At 47.4% G+C, this 27714-nt stretch overlaps 2 protein-coding genes across 3 annotated transcripts in view; both read right to left on the bottom strand.

Annotated features, from left to right (window-relative positions):
- Positions 1-7364, bottom strand: part of MYO5B (myosin VB) — a 91493-nt gene extending 84129 nt beyond the window's left edge. The window contains exon 1 of the mRNA XM_088527889.1: positions 7338-7364. Coding sequence (XP_088384015.1) covers positions 7338-7364 — 27 coding nt within the window. The remainder of the gene's footprint in view (positions 1-7337) is intronic.
- A 3752-nt stretch (positions 7365-11116) lies between these two features.
- CFAP53 (cilia and flagella associated protein 53) lies at positions 11117-27468 on the bottom strand. 2 transcript variants are annotated; one of them, XM_088527879.1, is made up of 8 exons: positions 27365-27468; positions 26928-27157; positions 24996-25169; positions 17314-17617; positions 15177-15395; positions 13475-13691; positions 12856-12958; positions 11117-11434 (listed from the first exon to the last, which is right to left on the bottom strand). In XM_088527879.1, the coding sequence occupies exons 1-8, from the start codon at positions 27440-27442 to the stop codon at positions 11200-11202; spliced, it is 1560 nt and encodes a 519-aa protein (XP_088384005.1). In that variant the 5' UTR covers positions 27443-27468; the 3' UTR covers positions 11117-11199. The 2 variants fall into 2 exon arrangements, with proteins under 2 accessions (XP_088384005.1, XP_088384004.1); XM_088527878.1 differs by having other exon boundaries at positions 13475-13709.
- Between the last annotated feature and the right edge of the window lie 246 nt (positions 27469-27714).

The raw sequence follows: 27714 nt of genomic DNA on the forward strand, positions 1-27714 counted from the left end.
TATTGGTTTTGGTCCAAAACCCCGAATGACACTGGAGTTGCTACAGACCACATATAAACAAGTAAGGGTTGCAGCACAAGGAAACCCCACAACTCGGCAATACCAATTTACAGTCTTCTCCACCTCAGATCCACTTCACAGGAAGGACAACCAGTGGACCAGACAAGCACCAAAAGGTCTCTGATCCAGCCAGGGCTTTCGAGCAGCCCTAGGGAGTCCCATCACACATCTCCCGTCACCACCAGGCTACGGGTTCCCCACTTTTGTGCAAGCTTTTCCTCTCCACATCTCTTCCAATTCCCACAAGAAGATTTCTTCAAGTCTGTTAATCACATCAGCCCACATCAGGCCTGAGCTCTATTTCCTACTGCTCAGCAGCTGATCACGTTCCTAAATACTTCGTCTTTTTGCCAAGACACCTTTTGCCTCGCACCTAGAGGTATCACCACATGGGAAACCAACGGTGACGGGGACCTTCAGCTCAGGATGCCCATGTTGAACCACCAAGCCAACGGGCACGGTCTCCAGAGCCAATGCGAACGGGCTCCCAGCACGTTCCCAGTGCCGGCAGGTCACGGCCACCAGCAGCTCCGGATCCGGCATGGAGGTTGTCCCACCAGGAGCAGACCCAGCAAAGCCTCCACCAGCGCTGGGCTCCTTCCCCAGGGCGGCTGCATCCCGGAGAGGCTCCGACCAGCAGCTCCGGCTCCCGGAAAGAGCCAGCACAATACGAGAAAAAGATAAATAGCAATTAAGTATTTCCATCCTGCGGCTATTTCCCCCTCCTCCACCATGTAGTACAACCTCTATTGTCTGAAACGCATTTATCTGAAAGTGGGTCATGTCTCCTGGCGTTACTAAATCTTCCCAAATTTCCCCTGATTAGTCAAATGCAATCTCCTCTGTGACATCTGAATGATTGAGGTGGTGCGTAATGCCATTTTTCCCCTGAATGAGCCACATGAAAGAGGGTTTATAAGCTGAAAGGCGGCGTGCTAGGTGAATAGTTGTCAGCGGATTGCCCCCAAAAATATTACAAATGAAAATTAAATTGCTTCTAAAGGAGAAACCTTCCAATAAAACCTCCAGACTGAATGCATGACAGGAGGAAACTGCCTTCAGCTGCTGAAAGCATGAGGCCTCACTAACTTAAGACCTGCATAAATCGATCATTAAAAACATCTTTTCCCACCTCAGTATCAGGGACTTTCCACCGACCACATCTGGTCTTCTCTTTAGTACACAGATAGCAAAAAAGGGTCACGCTGGAGATTGGCTGCAGCCTAAACTTGGATAATACCAAGCAAACAAGCAAAAGGGTCACCTGGGATTTAAAACAAAAGCAAACAAAAAGTCATGCTGGCACTCAGAGGGAAAACAGAAAACACCCTACAAAGCTCGTCATACAACAGCAAGCAAAGCAGTACCGGCCAGGCCCAACTCATGTCCCAAGCCTTTTGGAACAGGAGAGCTGGAGGAGGCTCATCTCTTAGTAACAAGAATCCTCCTGGTCCACAAAGACATCGGTGCCAACCAAAACCACCAGAAAAGGTCCCAAAAAATCAAATCAAATGTCACAACTAGTCCAGCAGGGCTGCAAGAGGGTCTCACCTTGGTTGGCCGTGCGTGCAGGTCTAGGCAGGGTAAAGCTGGGCAGAAGATTGTCCCTGCCCAGCAGTCACATAATGATGGATGGAGCTGGAGGACCAGGCACCAGCCATTCAGTGGCCGTTTGGCAGGTGTCCTGCATTGCCTATGTGGGATATGAGGCCAGCTACCCCAGCTCACCTGAAGCTCATAATTAAAAATCCACAGCACAAGTGGGTATTTTTGACGGGCTCTGCACATTGGGCATGCCCAGAAAGTGGCTGCGCTTTGGGACACAAGTTTTGATTACCTCAATGCTCTCCCCACAGTGGGAGACCAAGTGGTTTCCATCTGCCTGCGCTGGCCTGAGCTCTATTTCCTACTGCTCAGCAGCTGATCACGTTCCTAAATACTTCGTCTTTTTGCCAAGACAGAAATCCAGTGAAGTGATTAATCTTCCTGCCCAGTCACAGCGCTGACATTAAGGTCCTTTTCTCCTGCTTTGATTCAGGAGGATAGAGGAGTGTCCTCTGACAGCCCTGCAAGAGGGTCATCCCCATGGGAGAGGCTCAGGGTGGAGGTTTTAAGGACCTTCCCATCCCTCCTCTGAGCATCCACAGCTCAGGTCCTCATCCACCGAGCTGGTTCCCAATAGCAAAGAAGAGCAGGATGAGAGACGTAGTCTGCTACAAGCTCCATGTGCTCGAGATTTCCCCAACACAAAGTACCTCTTCCTCCTAACCCACTCTCCAGAGCTTCTCTGCACCTAGAAGGTTAATCCCACTGTGGAGGAGAAGCCCCTGGAGACACAAGGAGCAGACAGCCCTGACTATCCAGCTTGGAAAGCTTCATCACAGCACAACCTGAACACGCTCACGCATCCCACCATCTCCAGAGGTTCCAAAGCGTCAGCTATTCAGGATCCAAAAGGCCACCTTGAGCAAATCTTGCTCCTAAAGATGATTTCAAATAAAACTCCATCCCCTGCAATGGAGCCAGAATAAATGCTGAAGTTTTACGTCCTGCTTGAGCTTGCAAAAAGTGGCAAGAGATCTCCTGAAGAGCCCAGAGGATGTTTTGGGGATCTTCTGAGGTCACTTATTATGAGCGAGAGCTTGCAATGGGAGGGAAGCGGGCACAGCTACAGCTCACCAGCTTCACCCATCCCCACAAAAAAATATAAATAAAAATAAATCCATCAAGCAGGAAATAAATCTCCCCTTTTTCAAGCTCAAGGACCAGGGACACAGAGTTCGGCAAGATGGCACAAAGCCACTCACATTTGTCTGGCGATCTTGTCACCCTGCTCCTGCACTGCAGAGGGATAAAATAATAATAAAAAAATGCAGTAGCACCTAAGTTTTTCTCATTAAAAAAAAAATATGTGTGTGTGTGTATATACATACACATGCATGCAAGAGCCACAAGTCCATCCCCCAGCGTCCGCGCCGGAGTTTCTGGGATTGGAGTGGAGCGGTGCCAGCGCGGAGGGGCCCGGCGGAGCAGCCCAAGCGTGAGCATCCACCCGAGCGCTTTGCACGGAGCCAGTTATCGCCTCGCTGGGTCAGGGCCCAGGGAGCAAAGGCGGCTGAGAAAGGAAAACAAAGAGCGACACGAGAGGAACCAGGCAGGAGGAGAGTTATCCGGGCTTCCTGGAGCTGGACCAGAGATTTCCACCATTGCCAGGACCTGCAGGGCAGACTCCAGGAATGACTTTCCTGGCCAAAATGGGGCTGGAAATGCAAATACCCAAGTGGGGAGACTGAAAGGCAACAAGCCAAATACCCAGCACCTGGTATTTGGGCTTTTATTTCCTTTATTATTTGTTTCATGGACCGGCAGAGGCGCTCGGTGGGGAATAGGTCAGCAGCCACGGTCAGCAACACATCTACACGCCTCTGAAACCGAGCAAAAACCCGCAGCACCCACTAAGTTTAATGCAAGGTAATTAAGCACCATAAATCCACAGGGAAGTCGCTCGGCTTAATCAGCTGGGAAGCTGGTTCTCCTCCTCTGGGGTCCTCACACGCGCTCCCATCCTCAGACCCGCACACGGAGGACACGCTGCACGCCGGGACTCGATGGCAGGTGACAAGAGAGCAGCGTTGGGGTGAAAAAGAAAAAAACAAAAATAGAAAACACGTCACTACCCCCATACCCCGTTTCTTGAGGCGTCTTTAAATGCATTAAGGGCTTTTTTCCCTTGGAAGACGCAGGGTCACAAGGACCGGTTCTTGCACCAGGTCGTTTTGGTGACAACATACATAAATAAATAAATAGCTAAGGAAGGGGAGCAGGGAGTGGAAAAAAAAGAAAAAGAAAAAAGAAAAAATACCACGCACACACAAGCAGAGTTTTGTTTCCAAGGGGCCAAGGACTGGAACACGAAATTGCAGCTTTGGGCGCTACGCTGTGATTATCACGGCGTTTGCCGCTTGCCGCAGAGCGGGGACGCGGCTGCGGCTGGACTCGTGCCCCTCGCTCGTGTTCACCCCGAGCTCCCAACGGCCCCGTTTGGAAAACCAAGGAGCTGCAAGGCTCGGCTGCAAAACTGCCACAGAACAGGGCAAAGAGCAACCAGGAAGGCGCAGCGGGAAGGGGCGGCTGAGGCCGCTCGGCTGCAAAGGTCCAAAGTCTGCAGTGGTGCCCGGTTATTCCCGGGCCTGCTCCTTGATAACCGCTGCAGCCTGGGCACACTCTGCCCCTTCGTGCCAGGGCCGCGGGCAAACGGGACCGTGCAGAGCAAGGAGGGGCACCCCGTGCCTCCCAGGCGCTTGGGAAAGGGCAGCTGCAGCCTGCGCAGATAGAAACAATCTAATATATCCGTATAGATATATGCACGTGTGTGCACATCTTCCTCGGTCAGCAGAACTATTTGTGGATTCAGGTGCTCCCTTTCAGCGTCTCCCTTTCACTCATCGGCAGCGCAGAAGCACGGCGAGGCAGAAGTGCTCCAATACATCAGGACGTGCACATCCCAAATACACTTGGGACCCATGGAAGACAAACGCAGGAGCATCTCACCGCGCAGAGCAGCCAAACGCGCCCTCCTCCCACCACGGCTCCGCTGCTGCAAGCACCAGGTGGGGAAAACTCTCACGCAGAGGCTGCTTTTAGGGCTACGCTGCAGCCAGGGCGCTAACGAGGGGCTGCCAGACCAAAACGAACAACTGCATAAACAGGAATCAAAATGCAGCATAAATACTTAATTCCTGCAAGCTCATCACCCATCCCTGGCTGTTGTGCTCCGGATGGGGGGGAAATCCCGAATCCGGGTGCGAGGGAAGTGACAACACATCAATCAGCACCAGGCGAGCTGCCAGGGAATATCTTTTTCTCAGGCACCACGGGGCTGCCAACTCCGAGGTTTCCAACTCCATCGTGGCTTCCCATCACCCCACATCAGGATGCAAGAAGTGAATTCTTAAAAGACTCAAACATGTTTTTATAACCTAAAAAAGCCCTTGGAGCACAAGCTGCCTCCCCAGGCAGGAGCTGCAGCCGGGATCCCTCAGGGAGCCGCGTCCCAGGAGCTCTGCGGCAAAGGACACGGATGGCCCTGGATGAGCCGCAACGTTCCCATGCTCGAGGCTTATTCAGAGGATATTTTTATTAAATATGCAATATATAGAATACGCATAAAGAAAGTTGTGACCCTCTGAATGAAGCACAAGCACCTTACAAAACCCCCTTATGCATTTTGGAGGCAGGCACCCAGCTCCTGCCTCTCCCACTTGGCTTTGCTGGAGTTTGCAGAGAAAAATAACCCCTCCTTGGGCGGCAAAGAGGAGGATGAAGAAGAAAGATCCTTCATCTCCTCAAGCTGCTCTTCGGCCCCAAATGAGCAGACCCACAAGCGCCCGCCAAGGACGGGTCTCAGAAACACGGCGCCCTTCAAAGATTCCCAGAAACGGGGAGGTTTCTGCCAAGTAATTTAGTCACGCAGCGGGCAAACACACCGGGCACGTTTGCTTTTGAAAAGCCTCTCCCCATGATCTGCAACTGTTCATTCAGTGCAGCAACTTTACTTAATAAGAAAACTTTAAATGAAAAACGGAGCTTTCCCGATCTGGAGCTGGCTATTAAAAAAGGATTTATTTTTTCTCAATGCATGAAGTTCTATCGTCCAGCAAAAACACTCGGCATTTATGCAATATATCACTTAGAAAAATAGAAGAGGGGGAAAAGAAATAAATGCACTGGTTTCTAACCCACTGGGAGCTTGCAAAAAGCTCCTGAGAAGCACATCTGGAACAGCACATCTGGAACCACAACAGTCAGGAGCAAAAAGCAGCAGGCGACTCTCCCCACCAGCACAAGCTTTTGCAGGAGGGAATTCTTCCTGTCGGGGTGTCCCCTCCCGGGCCTGCAAGTCGCTCTACATCTGTATTTATTTTTGAAATGCAATGCATTATATATATATGTGTGTATATATATATAGAAAAAGAACAAAACCCATGTATGGATAATGCTAAAGCTCCCAAATTTTGCCCGTGGGGACAGGCGCGCAGCGTTGTGCTCCTCACAACTGCTTGCTCAAGCGAATCCATGTGCGCGCCGAGCTCGGCGCACGCAAGCAGCCCGGGAACTACTCACATGCTTATAATTAAGGCGCAGCTCTTCATTATCCTGCTTAATGGGGGCTGTTGGACACCCGTCCCTCGCCCTGCTTGGGCGCCTTCCCGCATCCCGGCGCGTTTTTGGGATGAGCGGCACGAGGAAGGACCGCGCGCAGCACGGGGGCGCCCCCGACATCCCGCTCCGTGGTGCCCAAGGGGCTCTCCGGACATTCCCGGTGCCCGCGGGAAGACGCGGTGGCCGCGCTGGTGTCACGGGACCAACAGGATCTCGGCAGGACATCCCACGGATCCCTTTACCCGCATCCCGACTCGGGGAACGACATTCCCAGCATGCCGGCAAGGTTATCCGGCTGGCCACACAGGAGGACACTGAGCGACCTACCCTGCTCCAGGTCTTCGTTTCAGGGGAAAAATAAGTAAATAAATAACCAAAATTGGCTCCCCGGGGCAGTCCGGTCACACCGAACCCTGTGGGACATCCCACACCGAGAGAGGCTCCGAGGAGAGTTCCCAAAGCGGATGCCTCATCCCGGATCCGATCAGATCCTAAGCAGCGGCCACCAAAACACAAGCGGAGATACCGATATTACGTAAGAGGCACATGCGAAATTCCCACGGAAGCAGAAATTTGCGGAAAAAGGAGAAAGAAAGAAAAAAAAAACAGAAATCCCCCGCAGAAACGGGTCTGTGAAACACCGGAGAGTTGAGAACAGGCAACGCGGCGCCTCGCGGCTCCGGAAAGCGACCCGATTTTGGGGCGAAACTCCCCATCCCGCGACGGGGCGACGCCTCCCCCGATCCCTATCCCGATCCCGATCCCTCCCCGGGATCCCGGGATACGACAGCGCCCGTGTGTGTCCGTGTGTGTCCGTGTGTCCGTGTGTGTCCGTGTGTCCGTCCCGCACCCCAGTCCCGGCTCCGCGCGGAAACAGGTGAACGAGGCAACGGCGCCCGCGCGAGTTGCGCAACACGGGGAAACACACCCGAAACGAGCGCTTTGCGCCACTTCGGACCTTCTTAACCCCCTTGACACATATATATATATTTTGAAAAGCGCTGAGAGGCGCCGCTGCCGCGCGAACGCTTCGCCGCACGCCCCCGGCTCGATAAATAAGTTAAATGGGAGAAATTAAGGGGGGAAGTAAGGAAGCCGCCCCCCCGGCCGCCCACCTGCGTGTAGAGCTGGGCCGCGGACATCGCGGAGCGCCGCGCACCGGGCGCCTCCGCGGCGGCGCCGCCGGCCCGACCTTTGCGCCCGGCCCGCCGCTCCCGCCGCTCCCGCCGCGCGGGCGGGGCCGCCCCCCGCCACGCCCCGCCCCGGGCAGGTACGGGGCGGCGCCGCCCGCCGGACTGGAGCGCGGCGGGGCACGGAATGGACTGCGCCGGAGCGGGGCGCGGAGGCACGGAGTGGAGTGCGCTGGCACGGAATGGACCGCGCGGCATGGAGCAGCCCGGAGTGGATTAGATGGGAATGTAGTGGGCTGGGGTGGACTTCAAGGGCATGGCATGGGATGGAGAGGAATCATAGAATCATAGGATGCTGAAGGTTGGCAGGAACCTCTAGAGATCATCTAGTCCAACCCCCTGCACACACAGGGTCACCTAGAGCACGTGGCACAGGACTGCGTCCAAGCGGGTTTGAAGATCTCCAGAGAAGGAGACTCCACAACCTCTCTGGGCAGCCTGTTCCAGTGCTAAAAAAAAAAATTCCTTAAGTTCATGTGGAACTTTTGGACTGGACTGGCACAGGACAGACTGCAGTGGCATGGAATGGACTGCACTAGCATGGGACAGAGCAACATGGAGTAGACTTAATAAGCATAGGAAGTTCCACCTCCATGTGAGGAAGAACTTCTTTGGTGTGAGGGTGCCAGAGCCCTGGCACAGGCTGCCCAGAGAGGCTGTGGAGGCTCCTTCTCTGGAGATCTTCAAACCCGCCTGGATGCCACCCTGTGCCCCTGCTCTGGGTGTCCCTGCTGGAGCAGGGGTTGGACTGGATGGTCTCTGGAAGCCCCTTCCAACCTCAGCCATTCTGGGATTCTGTGACTTGCACAGAATGGACTCAGCTCGCGTGAAATGGACTGCAGTAGCACAGTAAGAGCGGCACGGAATGGGCTATGCTGGAGTAGAATGGACTGGGGCAGCATGGAATGGATTGTCATGGAATGAAATACAATGGAGTGAGATACAATGGAGTGATACAGGATGGAGTGGAACGGAGTGGCGTGGAATGTACCAGCCTGGAATGGAGTGCTCTGGCATGGGATGCAGTGGTATAGAATGCAGTGAAGGGAATGGACTGGCACAGAATGGACCAGCACGGACCACCATGCCCTAGAATGGAATGAAACAGCCTGGAGTGGACTGGAATGGCACAGAATGGACTGCAGTGGAATAGAAGAGCCTGGAATGGAATGCACCAGACCAGCATGGAAGGGACTGAGTAATGTGGAATGGCACAAAAGGGCACATCCTGACACAGCCCAGTTCATCCCGGCATGGCATGGATCAGCCTGGCACAACTCAGCCTTTGGATTGCTCTGTATCCGATGCTCCTTGCACTGATTAGTACACAAGGGATGCAAAAAAAAACTGGGGAAGAGCTTTGGAGCACTCGGTGTCCCCAGGAGGGGCTCAGTGCTTAATGTCCTGGAATTCCCCATGATGAGCAGGGCTGAGGGCTGCAGCCTGGGCGAGGAGGGGGTGTCCGCGCTCCCTTAGCGTCGCCTCCTGGTTTTTTTTTTAGTAAAAAATCCTTCCTTTCTGTAGAGCTGCTCCCAAAGAGGGTGGTGAAGCATTTGGCAGGAAAAACAACCAAACAACCAGCCAGCACAAAGTCCATTTTCATCTGCCCTTGCCTCAGCTCTCCCCTCCCCGAACCCTGTTGGGTTTTTTGTTTCCCTCTTTTAACTATATTTCTTTCCCCATAAAGGAGGCGGGTTACATCCCAAACACCCAGCCCTAGTTTCACTGATCAGGCGCTGCTCCGTCACCGCCACCTTAATAGAGGGTTTGGTTGCGGGACTTCTCCGTGTCGGGAAATACCAGGCACGTGAATCCTCCTGGCTGCTCCGAAGCTCCTTCCAGCCCCGCCAGCTGCCACTTAAGAGTCTCTTAGTCATTTTCCTACTTCATGTTTACTGCAGCTTAAAAATCCATGAGTTTGGGTTGGAAGTAAAGGTATGACCTGCTCTGAAGCACGCACAATGCCCTGCTCTGGGCTCAGTTTACTGCAGGAGCACTGAAGGAAGCGGAGCGGGATGGAGATCAATAGGATTAAGCACCGGAGACTCCTCTGTCTTGACACAGAAAATCCTTCCCCCTGTGCTGCGCAGCTGGAGGTTCACAGGGCATCGAGACGCAGCCTCCAAGAGGAGCTGCTGACACATGTGGCCGCCGGCAGCAACCTCAACTCGTTCTAGATCCGCTCCAAAACGCTCTGTTCTTCTAGACTCCGAAACGCTCGGCAGGGAAGGGATCAGCACAGCTGCGTGTTCACCTACTGCAAGGTTTCTCTCCCAAGAGTTTGGTCGCTGCGTGCACGATGCCGTTACCGAGCAGATATCAAGCTTCCCAAACCTGCACTCATGCTCCTTTGACAGGGAGAGGAGTTTTGCCTGGGAAGGCAAGAGTTCTGAGCTCCTTTGGGTTACTATGTAATTTTTTTAAAAGTATTATGGCTCACTGAGCTCATGAACGTGCTATTTCGTACCTCTCACGTGTTGGGTATCCCCGATGACTGTTTCACAGCCTTTAATGACTTGCTTTAATTAATGCTGAATTAGTATTAACTAATCCTGGAATTACAAGCGTGCTATTACGTTCTCTTCAAAGTTGGGTCACCTTAGCAAAGAAAATCTACATTCCTTACCCATGGCCACCCCAGGAGTCCATCACAGAGAGGGAAATAAATTTCTTGATTGTCCTTTGGCTCAAATGGAAAAGAATGGGAAAGATTAAACTTTTCAGGGTGCCACAGAGTCCATTAGCAAGAAAAGACTGAGGTTGCAAATGTGTTCTTCACCTCCCTCCTCTCAAAGCATAGAGGTAAAATAAAGAAAATCATCCCAGGGAGCTGGTAGAGGGGAGCACCACAGGGAGAGTGGGTTTTTCTCACTTGTCTGCCTATGTCCCCTGCTGCTCCTCCTGCCTAAAAGGGTGACCAGCTCCTGAGCAGGGAGAGCTGACAGTGGGAAGGCTGCAAGGATGTGACCTTCTTCCCCCTTCGGACACCCTTTCCAGACCTTCTTGGTAACATCTGGCCCTCTCCGTAGTGCTTTGCTTTAAAACTTTGTTAGTGCCTGTGCCCCAATCCATGTGTGCCAAAGCTATGACGTTAGGGACAATTTAACACAGTCTGAAAGGGCAGGCTCACCACCAACAGGATAAAGAATAGGCTTCCTCCCTACCTGCTGCCCCCCCCAAAAAAAAACCAGAATGTTCTTTTTCCTGCAAGAGTAAGTCTGTCCAAATAGAGACCTCAGAGACTAGCCTCAGGACTCTGATATCCCACAGATCATTCAAAAGCTACGGAATACTTACAGTTTTACATATATATACACATATATATACACACACACACATATAAAATGAATATATGTCTAGCCATAGTAAAATAGAGTCATCATTTTATATTAAACAAGGAAAATGCGGATGTGTCAGCAAGTGCCTTTGTCTAAATACAAAAAGGTTTGCAAATATTTGCACTTTGAAAGGCATTTTAATAAAAGTTGGTCTGGAAAGTTTCCTTTTTGCAGATTCCGAGGAATGTCTGCACAGCATTCATGTCATAATAATATAGTATTGTGCTACGGAGAATGTACAGTGCTTGTATTAAAAAATATCACTTTGATTTGGATCAATCATTTTGTCAAAGAAAATCCGATAAGAAGAAAGTAACCTTTAAAGCAATCATATTTCTTCTATTTGCCAGTGCAATATTTCGAGCACAACATGGGAGAGGGACCTGCTAATTAGTTATAAACGCCCTTAGAAAATGTTTTTAAGTGCAGTCTAGAACAAGTGAAAATTATCATAAATGCTCTTGCGTGCTCGATATGAGTCTCCTTCTCAAGGGATGAGTTTCTGCTAGTGTCACAGAAGACCTTGCTAGAATATCCTCTATTTTTTCTTGGTTTGCTCTCTCTGCTGCCAGGGTTGATTCATATTCTCGCCGCTTCTCTTCCTCCTCAGCATTACGGGCTTGTTGTTGATAGGCAATCTGAGCCTTGAGTTGCTCTTGGTATTCTTTTGCTTCCTTTACTTTTCTGGAAATGACATATGAATAACTTATTTATGAGGTATGCGTTAAAAATAACTCATTTTTTTTATCTCCTAACGTGCAACCTTAGACCAAAGAGCTACTCAAAACACCTGCTAGGAGTTAACAGTAACTGCTAGTCTATTAAACAAATGTGACATTGGTAATTAACCTGAAGTTCTTTGGAGCATGAAGTGCATTCTCTTACAAAGCAGACTGCAAAATCAGTGCTTGACAAAACAGAACAGAAGAGGAACCCTTGTAATGAGCATGTTTTCTCTGCCCCACGAGGGGCAAGGGGAAGACAGAGAACGAGTCTGGCGGGTTTGGGCCCTCTCCTGGCTGTGCCTCACTGCTGTGGCATCCTCACACCCAGTTTCCCCTCCCTTGCTCCGGAGATCAGGCGCTTCCGACAGGGAAGGCAGCCTGCCGGCCCCTGCTCCAGTGCCGTGCTGTTATTCGAGGAAAAGGCTGTCACAAGAAATCATCCTTCCACTCCCCTGTCACGCATTACTTGTGCTGCGCGCTGGAGCGGCAGGGGAAGCCTCCCGACGTGCTCAGGCATTTTCAGAGCAGAAATCACTAGATATTTAAGCACCAGCAGCCCCATCGCAGCTTGGATGAGTGCCGTCCTCGCTGCAAAGTGAAGCGTATCTGAAGCGAAGGCCCCCATGTTTACTTCCACGGGGCAAGATTTCTGCCCTACCTAAGAGGTCGTTACTGATAAAACTATTGGAGATGCAGCAGTAGCTCTGGAAGGAGCTACTTGTTTACCTCCTGCTCACGTGTGCTGACAAGGAGCAGAAGTACCAGAAGGTCTTTGAATGGGTGAAATGAAGGTGCTTTGCCCTAGGTTTGTCATGACACCCAGAGGTCTGTTTCAGCTACTGCGAATAACAATATTCTTGCCTTGAGGAGCAGCAAGGCAAAAGCAACCCGTGGAAGGGGGTGACGGGTGCCAGTCTGATATTTTGGTGGCTGACTGTGTTATTGTTCCAGCGAGCTGTGTGGGTGGAGTGCAGCACTAAGCCCGAATGCCCAAATTCCCCTAGGGAAGTAGTGAGCTAACCTTTCATTACACCCTCCTCCCCAAACCTTGGCCACTCCTAATAACAGCTCAGAATTGCAAAGAATGTGTTTACAAAACATTATCAGTTTAAATTATGCGATGGTCCAAAGAGCCCAAAACAAGTATATGTAATGAAACACCATTATTTGTACAATGAGATCAGAATCAGTAATCTAATACCAACTGCAGTATAATTGGGCTGCTACTGAGCAGTTTGGAGCTGTTAGGTTTCGTAGCAGAGCCTCTCTGTACAGAAGAGAGCCAAGTGCTCACTTGCAGTTAGCTGAAAAAGAAAATTAACCGACTTGGAAGTTTAAAGGATTGGCCTGCAATGAAAAGAACATGCAGCATAAAAATACCTTGCATATTTTTCTTCTTCTATACGTTTGAGTTCTGTGATTGCTTCAGCGAATAGCTTCCTTTCCTGGGCGAGTTCTTCCTGCTCCTTTGCATTTCTCTCTGCTGCAAAAAATAAAATAATAATAAAAAAACTTTCAGAAGATGCTTGCTTACTTAGCCCTGGTAAGCTTGAAGGGACAGTGAGACTGTATTCAAGCCAAGTGGCCTAAATAGCAAACCCAAGCTTTGTTATTTCTGGGGAGGCACACAAACAATTGGAAGGATATTCTCGGCCTATTTGTTTTCCACCGCTAGGAAAAGACTTCAAATTCAGAACTGCATAATAATAATAACATAATTAATAATAACGATTGCATGCTAATGCAATCCTTACTTGACTGGCTTTGTTCTGCTGATAGTAACGAGAAATCCGCGTACGGGCTGCCCAAGGGAGCAAACTGGCAGGAGTGGATTCGGAGACAAAAGCCCTGTTGTACATTACTCACCCAGGCAGCCCGTGCCCGCCGGGCCAGGCGGCCCTGCCTGAAGCAGCCTGTCCTGCTCCCTCTGCCCCGCCACGACTGGCACTCACAGCAAGAGCCCCGTTCGCTGCACGGGCAGGGAGCTGCTCCTACTTACACTTCTCCTCGATTTGCAGTTTTCTCGTGTCCAGGACATCTCTCAGCAGCTGTTTTCTAGCTTCTTTTTCTAAGCGCAGTTGCTCAGCCTTCTTGGCCCAAGCCTTTGCCATCTCTTCCTCGAGGAGCTTGTCCGCTTCCTTTTCTCGCTGTTTCTCCTCCTCCAGCTGCCGTGCCAGGTGTGCCCGGTAAGTCTGCTGCTCCTTGAAAAGCTCTTGCTGCAAACACATGCACATCTGCAGATCTGAGTAAACAAGTTCAGCCAGGTGTGTCAAAACAGCCACGAGAAATGTTGACTTGTGGTCAATACAGGAACGGGGCTGGGAACAGAGATCGCTGGTCAGAGCGCTGCTGCGCAAAGAGCTCTGCAAAATCTGTGCCCTGGCCAACAGCCAGCACCTGAACAAGAGCACAAGAGCCCCATACAGTGACAGAGGGTTGTGCTCTCCTAGCAGCTCACTTTCCCACAGCACAGGAGCTGGGCACACATTTTCCACAGCTGTTCAGACAACTTCACCCCATCTACATGGGAAGCTGTGGGAGTCAACAGAGTTGTAAGTATCAGCTCTGCTAATTTTTTCGCAAGGTCTAAGCACTTGGGGATTACAGAAGAAGATGATACCACTTTCTTAACCTACAAGAATTTCTAAATACCTGAGCAGAATAAAGAATGCAGCTCCCTGCTCTTAAATGTACCTTGAGACCTGTTTTCACCCCAAAGTTGGGCAACCAACTTGTTTTACATCTAAGAAGTGACAGACACATCCCTGTTTTCATGGCATCTCCAAGATGTTGAATGTGAGGTCGTGTGCCTAACCTCAAGAAAGTAGCTGCAGACATTGCCAGGGGATTCTTTTCTGCCAGGAATAAACAAGGGCAGGGTTACAACTGTTAATAAAAACCAATCTGCTTAAAAACAAGGTAAGTTTTTTAAAAGTAAAACTACCAAAACCAAGATGCTCTTCTTTTCTGCATGAAAATGTTCTTAGTTTCTTTAACAAAAAATGAACACCAAGAGGTACCACATAAAATGAGGCAATAGTTGCTTGTGATCTTTCTGTAGCTATATTATTATTCAAGGTAACATGAAGGTGGGTGTTTCAAGGTATCACGAAAGTGGGTTGGACTAGATGATCTCTAAAGGTCACGTCCAACCTTCACCATTCTGTGATTCATATAAAAACCTGAACTCAAGTCATGCTATGGCATGCACAAGCCTTGTGCTCTTCAGTTACAATTCTATCTAGCTAGTAAAGATTTGAAACTTTTTCTTAGCATTTTCATGCATTAGAGGAGGTTAAATATTTACTTTCCTCTGCAGTTACAAATACTTAATATATCACGTCAATGAAACAGAAAGCCTTTGCTTATCTCCATTATACCCACACAGTAGAAAGCCCCCAAAAGTCAAGCAATTCACATGCAGTAAAGAATACACAGAGGGACAAGGTTCCAGGATTACCTGGGAGGCCCTCTGTCAGTCTCACCACCTTGCAGAGGGAAGATCAAGCTTTGAGGTACTCACTGTGACTGCAGGGGATAGCAGGCTTCTTCAGAGGGCAGTGCTGGCAGCAGGCAACACAACAAAAGAATCCCCTTGTTCAGAGGATTTCATCTATCCTGCGCAATTCCACTAACAGCCACCGGATTAGTCCAGAGGAGGTATTGCCCCAAATTTCAAAATGAACATATCTTGCCCTTACTTTTCTCTTGCTTTTCTCCTCAGCACCTCCCTGGGATTCCTGAAGAGTTTTTTCTAGAATCTTCATATCCAGAGCAAGCTCCTCCTGCTTTTCCTCATTAAGACGCTTCATCTTGTCCTGCGCTGCGCTGACCAGCATGTCCCTGCGTTCCTTCTGCTTCCGCAGTTTCTCCATATGAAGACGTTCATTTTCTTGTTTAAGCTGTTGCTTTTCTTCTTCCTGCAACAAAACAGACAACTTGCAAAACATCATGTAACTTCAAACAAAATGCTAGGTAGGATTCACTTAACTGGAACATAGAAGAAGGAAGAAAAATGTTCAAAGCCTTTCTTGCTGACCTTACAGGATTTTGGAATTATCAATGTTACCTGTCAGAGCTGTTAAAGTATGAACATTTCAGCATAACATTCACTCAAATTCAGGATTTCCTCTTTAATTATCACACCTGCTTCATACCAAAATACTGGAGCACTTGACACTCTAAATAACTCAATAACTAAATGGATACATAGTCATCCCTTTAGAGAAATTAATAGAACTGCACCACATATGATGCATATCCGAGCCCGGATGTTACAGATATATTTAAATATAGACACATCAGATATTGATTCTACATGGTGTTTTTTTGCTTAAATAAATAACTTAGTAGAATTCCTGAACATCCTGCATTTGAATCAGTTTACAAGCACAGCTGCACTTAAACATCCCTATAACACAGCATGGGGCCACCATTAACTCACCTACAGGTCTCAGAAACCACATCCTAGTTTTCCTTAGGGTACCTGCTGGTTTTTGTTAACGTCATTTTAAACAAGATGGCTCTTTCATAATGTGAATAAATCTTCTAAAACACTTCAGCAGGTTTGTATAAACAGCTTTTCTAATCTTTTCCATATGGAAGGACAAGCTGTGCTTCCTACAGAACAGGACTGCTGGACATAGAACACCCACCCTGATGCTTACAGGGATTCAAAGCTAATGCTCACACTGCTGCCTTCCTAGGGTGGTGAAGGAGGCTCTTGTCTGAAAGGCCAGGATCACCTCCAGAAGCTGATAAAACAGCTTTGAAACTCACTGTATTTTGGGCAACTGAATAAGTGATCCAAAAGACTACGGACAGGAAAGAAGGTGGAAACGGGTGGCAGTTCCTGGGGAAGTTGGCAATATGGCATACGTGTCTTCATCTGGATCCTGACATCAGTGGAGTTATATGGGAATTGCTAAGGGTGAGATCCACAGTGCTTTTGCTTTGGAAGTTTATATGATGCATTAATATAACACTGTAAAGGTGCAAGGAAATTGCTACCACTGATCCTTTTGCAAGCCAAGACTGAAATGCCAGGAAAGCAAGTTTTCTTCTGAAAAATGAGGCTTGAATCTGAGCCAGTAGACTCCCATAACTCACTAAGTCAATGCAGAATACTGTAAATTAGTGAGCCCCACCAGCTAATGCAATTAAGCCAAGCCTATAGGAGGATGAGAAAAGAGGAGGGCAGTGGCTAAATGTGAGCTAAATGAGTCAAATATTTCCCATGATGTGGCACTCACCAGCTCTAACAGGTGAAAGAGCTTCCGCATTGTCAAAGACTGAGCTTTCAAAGTGGATGTAGAATCTGAAATTCAGTTAGCTGGGGTGTTTACACCTGCAAAACCCTAGTGCCTACATCACTGACCACAGAGGGGTGCCATGTGACCATGTATCCGTGAAAAACAGACCACCTGGGAAAGAGCAGGGTAAGAATGAGCTGGGAGACATTGCCCAGGGACTTCTGGATCAGCTCAGCAGCTTGATCCAAGATCTGGGGCACGAGAATCTCTGGCTACCCCACTACAAATCAGAAAATTTGAAAAATAACTGGCAAAAGGTGAAAAAAAGCTCAGTTTCCTGCCAAGGCTCCCCAAGGCTTTGAACGCTACAACTCCATTACATACTAAATTTCAGGAGATCTATTTCCCCCGTGTAAACAGGAGTGCATTTGCCACGGCTCTGGGAAAGAGGCTTAGCATAATAAGCGAGGCTCAGATACTAATGGAATCAGTGAAAATACGAATAAGGTGGGGATTAATCTAAATGTCTCATAAGCCTGTCATGAGGAGGGCCCTTCGTCTGAATGGAGAGCGATATGGAAGTTACCAGCACACGAGCCTCCTCTTCCTTCAGCCGCTTGGCTTCCTCCCTGCGAGCGCCCTGCACGGCCACCTGGGCTCCGAGTAAGCTCAGCAATTCCCGATGCTGCTCCGCTGCTTTCTGCATATCCGCCGCCTCCTGCTTCTCCTTGGCCAGCCGGTCCTCTTCCCAGAGCCTGGCAAACATTTGCTCCTCCTGCTGCTGCTGCTTTTTCAGCTCCTCCTTGAGAGCCAGCTGCGCCAGTCGGTCCGCACACACTTCCCGCTGGTGCTTCTGTGCCTGCCGCGTGCGAAACTCCTCACATTGTTCTCTGAAGGGCAAAATAAGGAGAAAATAATTATAAATCAAATAACAAGAAGGTCTAGCTGGAGATGGATGGTCCTAAACTCATCACCACAGATGAGAGTGCAGCTCAGGACGCCAACGTCTCCACCTCGTCCGACACTGACTCCAAGGAAGCCTAAGCAATCACAAAAAGCCCATTTTGATGGAGATTTTGACATAAATCTATTGAGCAGCAGCTCCTGTATTTCCATTTGTGTTTATATATTTAACACTATGCACGTTACAACAGTTGAATTGTTCTTTACTCAAAGAAAAACTTATATTAGGTTTACCAGATACTCAAATGCACAGTCACATTCGGAAACTATCCTGAGAGCAGAAATTTATGTTATGTTGTCAAACAGAACACTAGAATTTTATTAATTTTGCATGAAGTTTTGTGGGATAGTTCATAAAAATTGTAGTAAAACCCTGGAGAAGTTAGTAATTCATCGAAGAAATAATATAGCTTTTAGTTTTCATTTACTTCCTACAAGGGAATTGCATTGATGTGAATATTTACGTTCAGCTGAAAGACATGTAACTATTTACAGATCTATCTGCTTTCATTTTTACAAAGTGCTGTGGAGATCAACATATGCAATCAAACAAAATTTAATTTTAACATCATGCAAGCATTTTAATCCAATTCTATAAGGAAGATACATTTTTACTTTATGAAAACCTGTAGAAGGAACAGATAACAGGGACTATCTATAGACATTACAGACGTGTGATAAGCACACACGCATGCTGTGAAGTAAAAAAACAAAATCTCAAATTATTTCAAGCTGAATGAAATATCTTCTGCAAATTGGTGCAACGTTGTTTAAAAATTCATAGCGGGCATCATAAGAAATCATTGACCAACGGTGGAACCGCTGTATGACAGCAGCAGTTCTTTGTACAATGTGAAATATTTTTACTTTATGCAATGTTAATCTGACAGTGCTATAGAGCAAAAATATTAAATATTCATCAAGCAACTATCTCATAATATTATAGTTCTCAACATCAGCTTGGTTATTTAATTTTCGTAACTACAAGAAAACAATGTCTGAATGAATTCCATTACTCAAGCTTATGTTTTTTTTTAAACTTAAAAGCAAAATTATTTTTTCTAGAACTGAAATAAGACTTTCAGAGTTTGACTTTTCCATATTCCACAGCTCTGCTAAGGTTTTGTCTTTGGAGTACAGGAGCTCCTGTGCTGGAGTTGAGCACCAACCACGGCAGCAATTCCCTAAATACATACGGAGATTTAGGAGCTCCCAAAGCTTCTGCACACATTATTTAATGTTTAGGAAGGCAGCAGACCAGTTGGGCCAGGCCATAGTTTTTGTGCTCTTCTACTCAAATTTTGTTAGGCTCCTATCTCTCAAAGATGAGGCAAATGGGGCAAATGCTCGGCAAAATAGGACGAGATCTGGTGTGCAACTCATTTCTGGTCTAATTAGCACCAAGATTTTCCCAAGGACTAAGAATAACAGGTTCTTTATCAGATGCTGCTGCTTCACTACCTCCTATTCACCTCCTGCTGGCAGGCACTGGAGGAGCCCAGCTCCTGGCCTCATCAGCCCTTATATCAACCACCTATTAACGCATAAGGATCGAAGGTTGGCTTACAGGACCTTCCCATGCTTTAGCATTAAAACTCCACGGTAAGCCAGTCGAATAAAAATAAGGCCTATAAACTGCAGTGAGCATCTCCTCGGATAACCCTCCCGCGGTGCAGAAGAGGCTGAAGGGGCTGCTGGCAGCCAGGCAAAGTGAAGCGCCAAAAGCCAACCTGACCCTGCTCTCGGTGTCACCGTGAGACACCCAACTGCCCAACTTACCGCCAAGGGGGCAAAAGCAGAGCCAAGACCATGTCAGGAAGAGCTGCTGCACCTGGATGGGGAGCGACATTGGGACAAAAAGCACCAGCGGGACCTGTGGTGCCACGTGAAAGCAAAGGTCTCACCGTGTTTTCCTCCTGTCAGTGTCCACTGTTTTGTGGCCCGTGGTACTATTTTGTGGCCCATGGTTCTATTCTGTGGTCCATGGTTCTGCCGCCAGCTGCTGGGGCCAGGGACACCTCCATCTTCATCTGCTACTTGTGAAGCACCCAGTTCCCTGAGTGCTGTGCTGAAAGGCGCAGAGCTCAGTATGCAAGCAATAAGAAGGGGAGCAGTGCCATGGAAGCAAAATTCACATTTTGCTCGATATCCAGAAGGCATTTCTAACCTCCTAACTGTTTCTAACGGAAATATATATATATATATATATTATATATAGTAACCTGTCACATTCAATTTCACCAACATCAAGCTCTATAAGATAAAATCTCTCATAGACAGCACTTTTCTCCCCAGTTCCAAGTATGCTGCTTCTTATAACCAAATGTTGGTCCAGCTTCTGGGTAGAAGTTAATGACGATTAGATGACTAACAATGAACACCACCGTTTTATATACATACATATGTATATATAAAATTATCTAAAATGTTCTGAGGAAAGGGTACATTTTTCACATCGGAGGTCTCACACCATTAGGAATAACTATGTTACCTTAACACCACGGGTTCAAAGTTCCCTCAGGAGTGGAAAGAATAAAAGAAATCAGTTATTTCTCATAATATTAATCTAAACTCAAGGCAATTGAATTCTCAGAGGGAAAGAGAAGTTAAATTAATAAGAGTTTGGCACAGTTTGAATTTTAATATAGAATAACTCTGTAATTGCTTGATTTCATCAAAATAATTCCTTCCAAGCAGCTTTTAAAGCAATCTATAAACATCTGCTGCCCCAGATGGCTGTTTCTACTCCTCCTTTGCAAACCTAAGCTTCTTAACATTCAAATTCTGGCCTCCATGTAGTCACTTCCCAAAGACAGAAACTGCATTTACCTCTGCCCCCCACCCCCAGTTATTTATTCACTTTAGAGCTGCGCTACGAAGCTGGGATAACAACATTCTCTATAAAGAGGCATCTGATGTTATCACAATAAAGAGGATGCACTATGATTTTCATGCACATTTTAAGATGCTGCAATTTTCTTTACATACATCACTACAGGACATTCCCCTCAGATTACTGCTTTTCCAGACGAATTGTAGTCCTTCATAAAACAGCTACAAATTCTGGCAGGACTCCACTGACTCAAACGCTGTACTCACAACGAAGCACCTTTCTTGGCCAGTTCCCATACTGAAAAGCAGTTCTGTGCATGCCCCTTGGTTAAAGATGCAAATCTGGCCCACAAGGCTAGTGAAAACGCTGCCTCTTGAGTACCCAGGAGTAATGTACTGGAGTGCTGTACACTATAAGTATTCCTATACCTCGGGTTTAAGCATCAGTATCTGCAAGGGAATAGTGCAGCTTGCTTCAAGTTAAGAGAAATGCAAAGTCTCTAACAGGTGTTAGAGGGGTAGGCGACAGAGCTGTAAAATTGTGAGACAGAGGAACAGAAAAATACGTGCACTGAAAGGACATCCTGGGGTTCCCCTGGTGGTGCCCTATGTGATGGGCTGTGACACATTTACAGCTTGCTCGTTGTGCATCCAGCTCTTCAGTAAACCCCCATTCCATAAGCCATGGACGAGCATCCGCAATGTGAGCACTTCCTACTCGCTCTAATAACTCAAGCCTATCAAAGCCAAGATCCAGATCTTCCCCTCCCACCTTCCCTGAAACATTTCCTTAATCCTTACCTCATCTGAGAAGGAATTTCAACCTTCTCCCCACCGCACATCCCCTCTGCTTTGGGGACTGCCCGCTCCGGGTGTCACCAGCAGCAGAGCACTGCTCTGGCCCTCAGCCCACAAGTGAAACACGCCACCACTTCCCACCGTGTCCAGACCCAAACCTTTTCATCCTCCAGACTTTATTTCCAGGTAGTCGACCCAGCCCCGTGTTCTGTCCCCTCAGTAACAGGAGATGCCGCTTAGGAAGAACTCACAAAGCCAGCCACGCTTGCGTCCATTACCTTGTAGTTTCGCAGCATCCAGAACTGCTCTACTGAGGAAATTTGTGGGTCTATTGTATCCCTATTCCCCTTACTATCTGTTTATGTTCTGTAGTCCACGACACTGCCATTTTTTTTTTACATTTAATTCCATTGATCTAGTTCAAGACAACTGCAGGGTCCGGTACCTGGGGAGAAATAATCCCAGGCCCTAGTACAGACTAGGGGTTGACCTGCTGGAAAGCAGCTCCATGAGAGCGATTTGGGAGTCCTGGTTGACACCAAGTTCCCCATGAGGCAGCAACGTGCCCTCGTGGCCAAGGAGGCCCATGGGCTCCTGGCTGCAGCAGCAGGAGCGGTGCCAGCAGGGCCAGGGAGGGGATCCTGCCCCTCTGCTCAGCTCTGGGGAGGCACCTGGAGCATCAGGGGCAGCTCTGGGCTCCCCAGGACAAGAGGGACCTGGAGCTGCTCGAGAGGGGCCAGCGCAGGGCCACGAAGGTGATGGAGGGACTGGAGCATCTGTCGTGTGAGGAGAGACTGAGCGAGCGGGGCCTGTTCAGCCTGGAGAAGAGAAGGCTGAGAGGGATCTGACCAACATGTTCAAGTACCTGAGGGGAGAGTGTAGGGAGGATGGGGCCAGGCTCTTCTCTGTGGTGGTCGGTGACAGGACAAGGGGTAATGGGGACAAGTTGAACTCCAGGCAGTTCCACCTCCATGTGAGGAAGAACTTCTTTGGTGTGAGGGTGCCAGAGCCCTGGCACAGGCTGCCCAGAGAGGCTGTGGAGGCTCCTTCTCTGGAGATCTTCAAACCCGCCTGGATGCCACCCTGTGCCCCTGCTCTGGGTGTCCCTGCTGGAGCAGGGGTTGGAGTGGATGGTCTATAGAGGTTCCTTCCAACCTCAGCCATTCTGGGATTCTGTAGTTCCAACATATTGACTACAAAGAATGCACTGGGAAAGGAATTTCCACTAGTTCTTCAACAGTGAAAGTCTATGACCAGAGTTCGTTTTTTGCTACCATCTGATCATCACTGAGTGTGTGCTACAGGATACATTCAGAATTGTACAGCAATTACTAAAATTCTCATTGTTCCACCAAAATCTCTGAACTCGATCCTTATTTTGAACATTACCATTTTTCCTCATGGCGTTTAAGACCAGTTTTCTATGAAGTGCTTATTGCAGTCATAAAGTCAAGCAATAGCAGAGGCTGGAAGGGACCTCTGCAGGTCATCACACTCAAAGAGGGGCCATTCATTTTTTCACATTATGTAACTTGTGATAATGGGATTCAGTCTTTCAATGGGTCTTATTTTAGATCAGAAATAATGACAAATAAATCACCAAGTTGAAAAAAGACTGGGGGAAGGGGATGCTTTGCAGGGTGTATTACAAGCACATTCAGTCAGAATAAACAATGTTTCAGGAAAGACAATCTGCTCATGTAATTAAATGTACCAGTCACATATTTAAAACTGCTTTAAGCCATCAGTTTTAACAAATATCAAGATGTAGAACAGCAGAGACTGTAATGACTTTGGATAATAATGAGCTTCCTTCAAGTAAAACCTTTAACTAAATTTGACAGAACTTAGATACAGGGAGAGAAGGAGGGAGAATCTGACTGTATTTACTTATTTTCATGATGTCAGTAGAGTCAAAGATGGTTCTCTGCACTCTAGGATGAAGATTCCCCTGCAGAGATACTCACCAAGTATGGACACTTTCATTAACAGCCATGAAGAAAAATGATTTGGCTGCACTTAAATCCTCTAAAAAACTACAGTCAGCAGAACACCAACTGCAAAAGGTCCAGCAACATTTGCACATGGAAAACTGTGTGGCAGGAACATTATTGCATCCAGCAACGGGCTGGGAAAAGCAGGAGGATGATGGACTGATCCTGCGAGGTACTGAGTGAGCCACAGACCATTAGAACTGTGTTGGGAAGAAGGCAGGTGTCACAGCATGCAGTTTCAAGCACATACCACCAGAGGATTCATCAAGACATCTAAAATAAGGCATCCAAAATTGTAATCTACAGTAAATCAAGCTGCTAAATTTCCATTTAGCAATGAGGATCTGGTCAATACAGTAAATAGACTTTAGGGTGCAGTTCAGCTGCTAGACCAGGCTCTAGATAGGGTAAGGGGCTTCTCTGACTATCCTGAGCTCAGTGAAGATCTACTGAGTAGAAGAGGATTTTAGATACGTAGTGAATATAGAAATACCAAAACTTAGACACCTACTTTTATGTATCTTAATCTCAAGATGAATCCCTTCCTTGGTATGCAAGAATGGTTACGGGGACAAAGTAAAGGTCACTCCAGAAATGTCTCCACTAAAGTATCTTAAAAGTCAATTTTAATTATTTAGGTTTGTGGATAGTGAAAAGCTAGGATTGAAAAATTTTCAAGAGGGCCACATTTTCAAACCAGCAGGAGAATTTAGAACTGTATATACTGTCTCAAAAATCAATCTCCATCAATAGAAAACACATTTGAGGAAAGGGGTATTTATCTGTCATATTAGGTGGTCAAAGTTTATATATAAGTGAAATGCAACACCCCAGTCTCTCCACTGTAAGGAACAGGTGTTGTGGATTCCCATATCACTGTAAGTTTGGAAAGGGTTCTTCGAATGATGAGAATTAAATTGCATTAGTAGTATTTTCATCCCTTCCTTGGAAAAACAGACTTCCAAGAACAGAACAAGTCAGACTTCCTGCTGAGGCCTCAGGGCCTGATAAGCACCTGCAAATCGTAACAACTTCAAAAAAACTGCCAAACTCAACATCCTGGAACTCATGTCTCAGAACTTCAGGTAGCATTAAAACCTTAGCTTCAACTTGAATCCTTGAACATTTTAGACAAAATTAAGCTTTCATGGGCTATTTTTACTCTCAAAGTATAAAGCAGAAATAGAACGCTATGCCCAAACAAGAAGCTTGGAAGGAACAGCTCATTTAGCAGGGAAAAGCACAGGGATACTCACACGGGACAAAGATTTCCATACTACATGTGAAAGAATCTTTTTCTGGTACCTCCACACTTAAATAACAGAAAGAGGACAACTCCATGTACCTATTGTTTTCATTGCTATTGATGAGAAATTTTGTTCACAAACTTCAGTGAGCATTGCAGCTTTGCAGATTGGGATCCTGGGCCTCTGATGCTGCATCCCTCTAATAAAAACTGGAAGGACTACAGTCTGGTCCAACGTGTACCCAAGACCTTTCACGTTTTGGCAAGCTAAGTGGGTAAAGCTTGCACACTTCTATTTAAACCCCCCGAACGCTGCATTTATCATTTCAATCACAAGCCACTTTTCTTCCTCAATATATTGTCGCCCATTTGTTAAATTGCCTCTTTGCATTTACTTACCTAAATTCTATTTATTGAGAAATTTTATGGAGATACCTGAATTGCTGCTCTCGTTTTTCAGTAACCAGCTTCTGTCTTTCTTCTTCTCTCTTTTCTCTCAGCAATTTTGCCCGCTCTCTCATTTTTGCTTGTTTTTCCAGGACTGTTTCTTCAAGTGACTCCATCTCAGCAAAGTACCTATTTTCTTCTGATTCCAGCAGTTCACGAAGCCTATAATGAAGAAAAAAATTCAATAAAAGCTAAAACAGCCTTCTCTGACAATTTTTAAGTTTTAGTTTATTTATTGAGAATTCAAACAGACTGAAGCAGCGCTCCACAGACATTGTCCAGAAGAATCTCAATTCAAAACAGGAAGAAAAACCCTATTATACATAACCAACAGAAGCAGGCACCTTAGCTGTTAATTTTCTTATGTGATGGCAAATCCTATCAGGATGTTGATGAGTCAGTGCTTACACTCCATAGAGATCTATTTTATAACAAATAAATACCTTAATATTTTGTTTGGAAAGATTTATCTTAATTCAGGTTATCTTCACTTATTTTTCATTCAATTTTATTCATAAGCCAAAGGAACTTTTTTTTTTGTTAAAATTATGTTGCTTTGCTTTGTATATATTACTAGTCTTTCTTCTATCTGATATTAGTCTGGCAATAAATACCTATTAGCGTAACGTACAGACGCACAGATTTTTTTATATCCATTTTTTCCTAAAGAAAAAAATAAAAACAAAAAGCAACCTAGTAAAGAATAAAGAAGTCATTTAGATATTAATGAAGCATTGGTCTAAAACACGGACACACTTGCACATTTTTGTCAATACTGCTGCATCAGAAGTTAAGACAATTGAATTATACTGGCACATTTTTCTACTTTTTAAAGGAAGGGATCAGAAAGAGAATGCCAGTGTTCCTGTCTAGACTTTTAGGGTGGGAACTAAATAAGATTTGGGATTTAAATATCGTATCACATGAAAAACTATGATCAAACTCATCAAAAAAAGAAAAACACTATCACTATTACTGAGCTATTTCTAGGACTTCCTGCAATATTATCCTCATATTCTAAACTTGAATTCTAGCTCGGGGATCATTCCTGTTTTGTCACAAGATCCCCTCCACGGGCCCAGCAGTTTCTTAGCATTATTTAAGCTTTTTATCTTACTGATCTATTTCCAAGGCTGCTACAGAACTGTTAAATACCTTCCTCTAATTTCCAATCTATATTTGTCATCAACTGATACCAATTTCATCTTGTACCATTGCCATCCCTCAATTTAATACTTTTCCAGTATTTAGCCTTCTTCCTTACAGACTTATGCCAGGATCTTCTAGCAAACCTCATTTTGTCATTTTAATGTCACACCATAAAACAGTTCTTCTATTCATTCCAACGGTCTTTAACAAGGATATTTGATCAACTTTGCAATAATGCCATTCCGAACACCCACAGCGGCCTCCAGCAAGTCATCCTCACTGGAGCAGCTAAAGAATAGAGTTGGCATGTAATTCCTGCTCTAGGAACCACAGCACAAACCTGATAACCTTTGAAGTCACAAAAATCCCTTGCCATGAAAGACTGTAAACCACAAATTAAGCTGTATAACCATATTCTCAGATTGCTACAGTAAAATTCTAATATGCTTCATCTTTATCATTTTTGTATGACTTCTGGATAAGAATTTTTTTCAGCTGCCTGTGCTGCAAAGTCCTACTTGTGGCAGAAATAAGTATTAATTTAATGAAGCTGCAAAAAAAAAGATAAAACTAAATCTAAAAATATCACATTTGCATCCAACAATTAGATTTTCCAACACTTTCATAAAAGTATGAAGAACGCTGACAGTCCCAACGTGCAGCCTAACACCCCGACCTGGGACTTACTGAGTGCTTCCTCCTGCAATCCCTCCTCTAAGGACACTGCGAAGCTGGACCCGGCAAGGCAGCTATCAGCACTCTGTGCGTTACCTCTCCCTCCTGTCCTCGCTCCCGGCCAGGTAGGCCTGCATGGCCTCGTGCACCCTCCTCTGGACGCAGCGCTGCAGTCGGTGGCGCTCCCAGCGGTCCCGCCACTCGTTGCTGGAGCGGTAGTGGCCGCAGAGCGCGGAGAAGTCGTCGAACACCATGCGCCCCTTCTCCTTGCGCCGGGCGGCCAGGACGGCCTTCTCGCACGCATCCTCCTTAGGCGGCTTGGGGCGCTGCCAGAGAGAGCAGTAACACGTTATTTCGCCCGGGTGGTGTTTCTTTTAACGGAACGGTGGCGCCGCAGGGGTTGAACTCGCGGAGCGGCGGCTCCACAGCACGCAGCGCGGCCTCCCGGCGAGCCGCCGGCCGGGCCGCGGGGTGCCCCGGGCGAGCCCGCAGTGGGCCCGAACGTCCCGCCGTGCCCGCGGGTCGCCGCTCACCAGAGCCAAGGAGCGCGGGACGGGCCCCGTCACCTCGCGGTGCCGCCGCTGCCACCGCGCTGCCGCCGCCGCCTCCATGGCCGCCCGCCGGGACGCGCCGCCCGTCGCTATGGCGACGCGGGGCGGCGGAAGTGACCTCACAGCGCGGAGAAAGCGGACAGCGCGCCAAGCGGAGCGCTGCGCATGCGCGAAGGGCTGCGGGGGGGGGAGCGAGGGCGCGGGGGCTGTGTGCGGGAGGGGTCGGGCAGGAGTACTGCGCATGCGCAATCGGCAGCCCGCAGTGCCCCCCCGCGCAGCCGCGGCGCCCCCTAGTGGGGGACGGGGGCGGCCGAGGGAATCATGGAAAATAA

This window comes from Tinamus guttatus, unplaced genomic scaffold (assembly GCF_059628265.1).
Source record: "Tinamus guttatus ecotype Peru unplaced genomic scaffold, ASM5962826v1 Tinamus_guttatus_pri_ptg000293l, whole genome shotgun sequence".
Classification (NCBI taxonomy): Eukaryota; Metazoa; Chordata; class Aves; order Tinamiformes; family Tinamidae; genus Tinamus; species Tinamus guttatus.

Excerpts from the sequence above, each read along its gene's own strand:
- CFAP53 (XM_088527878.1), bottom strand. The coding sequence starts at position 27,442 with ATGGAGGCGGCGGCGGCAGCGCGGTGGCAGCGGCGGCACCGCGAGGTG. Across the intron at positions 27,158-27,364 it reads TCCCGCGCTCCTTGGCTCTG|CGCCCCAAGCCGCCTAAGGA; the intron begins GTGAGCGGCGAC and ends TCTCTCTGGCAG. Across the intron at positions 25,170-26,927 it reads AGCGAGGACAGGAGGGAGAG|GCTTCGTGAACTGCTGGAAT; the intron begins GTAACGCACAGA and ends TCTTCATTATAG.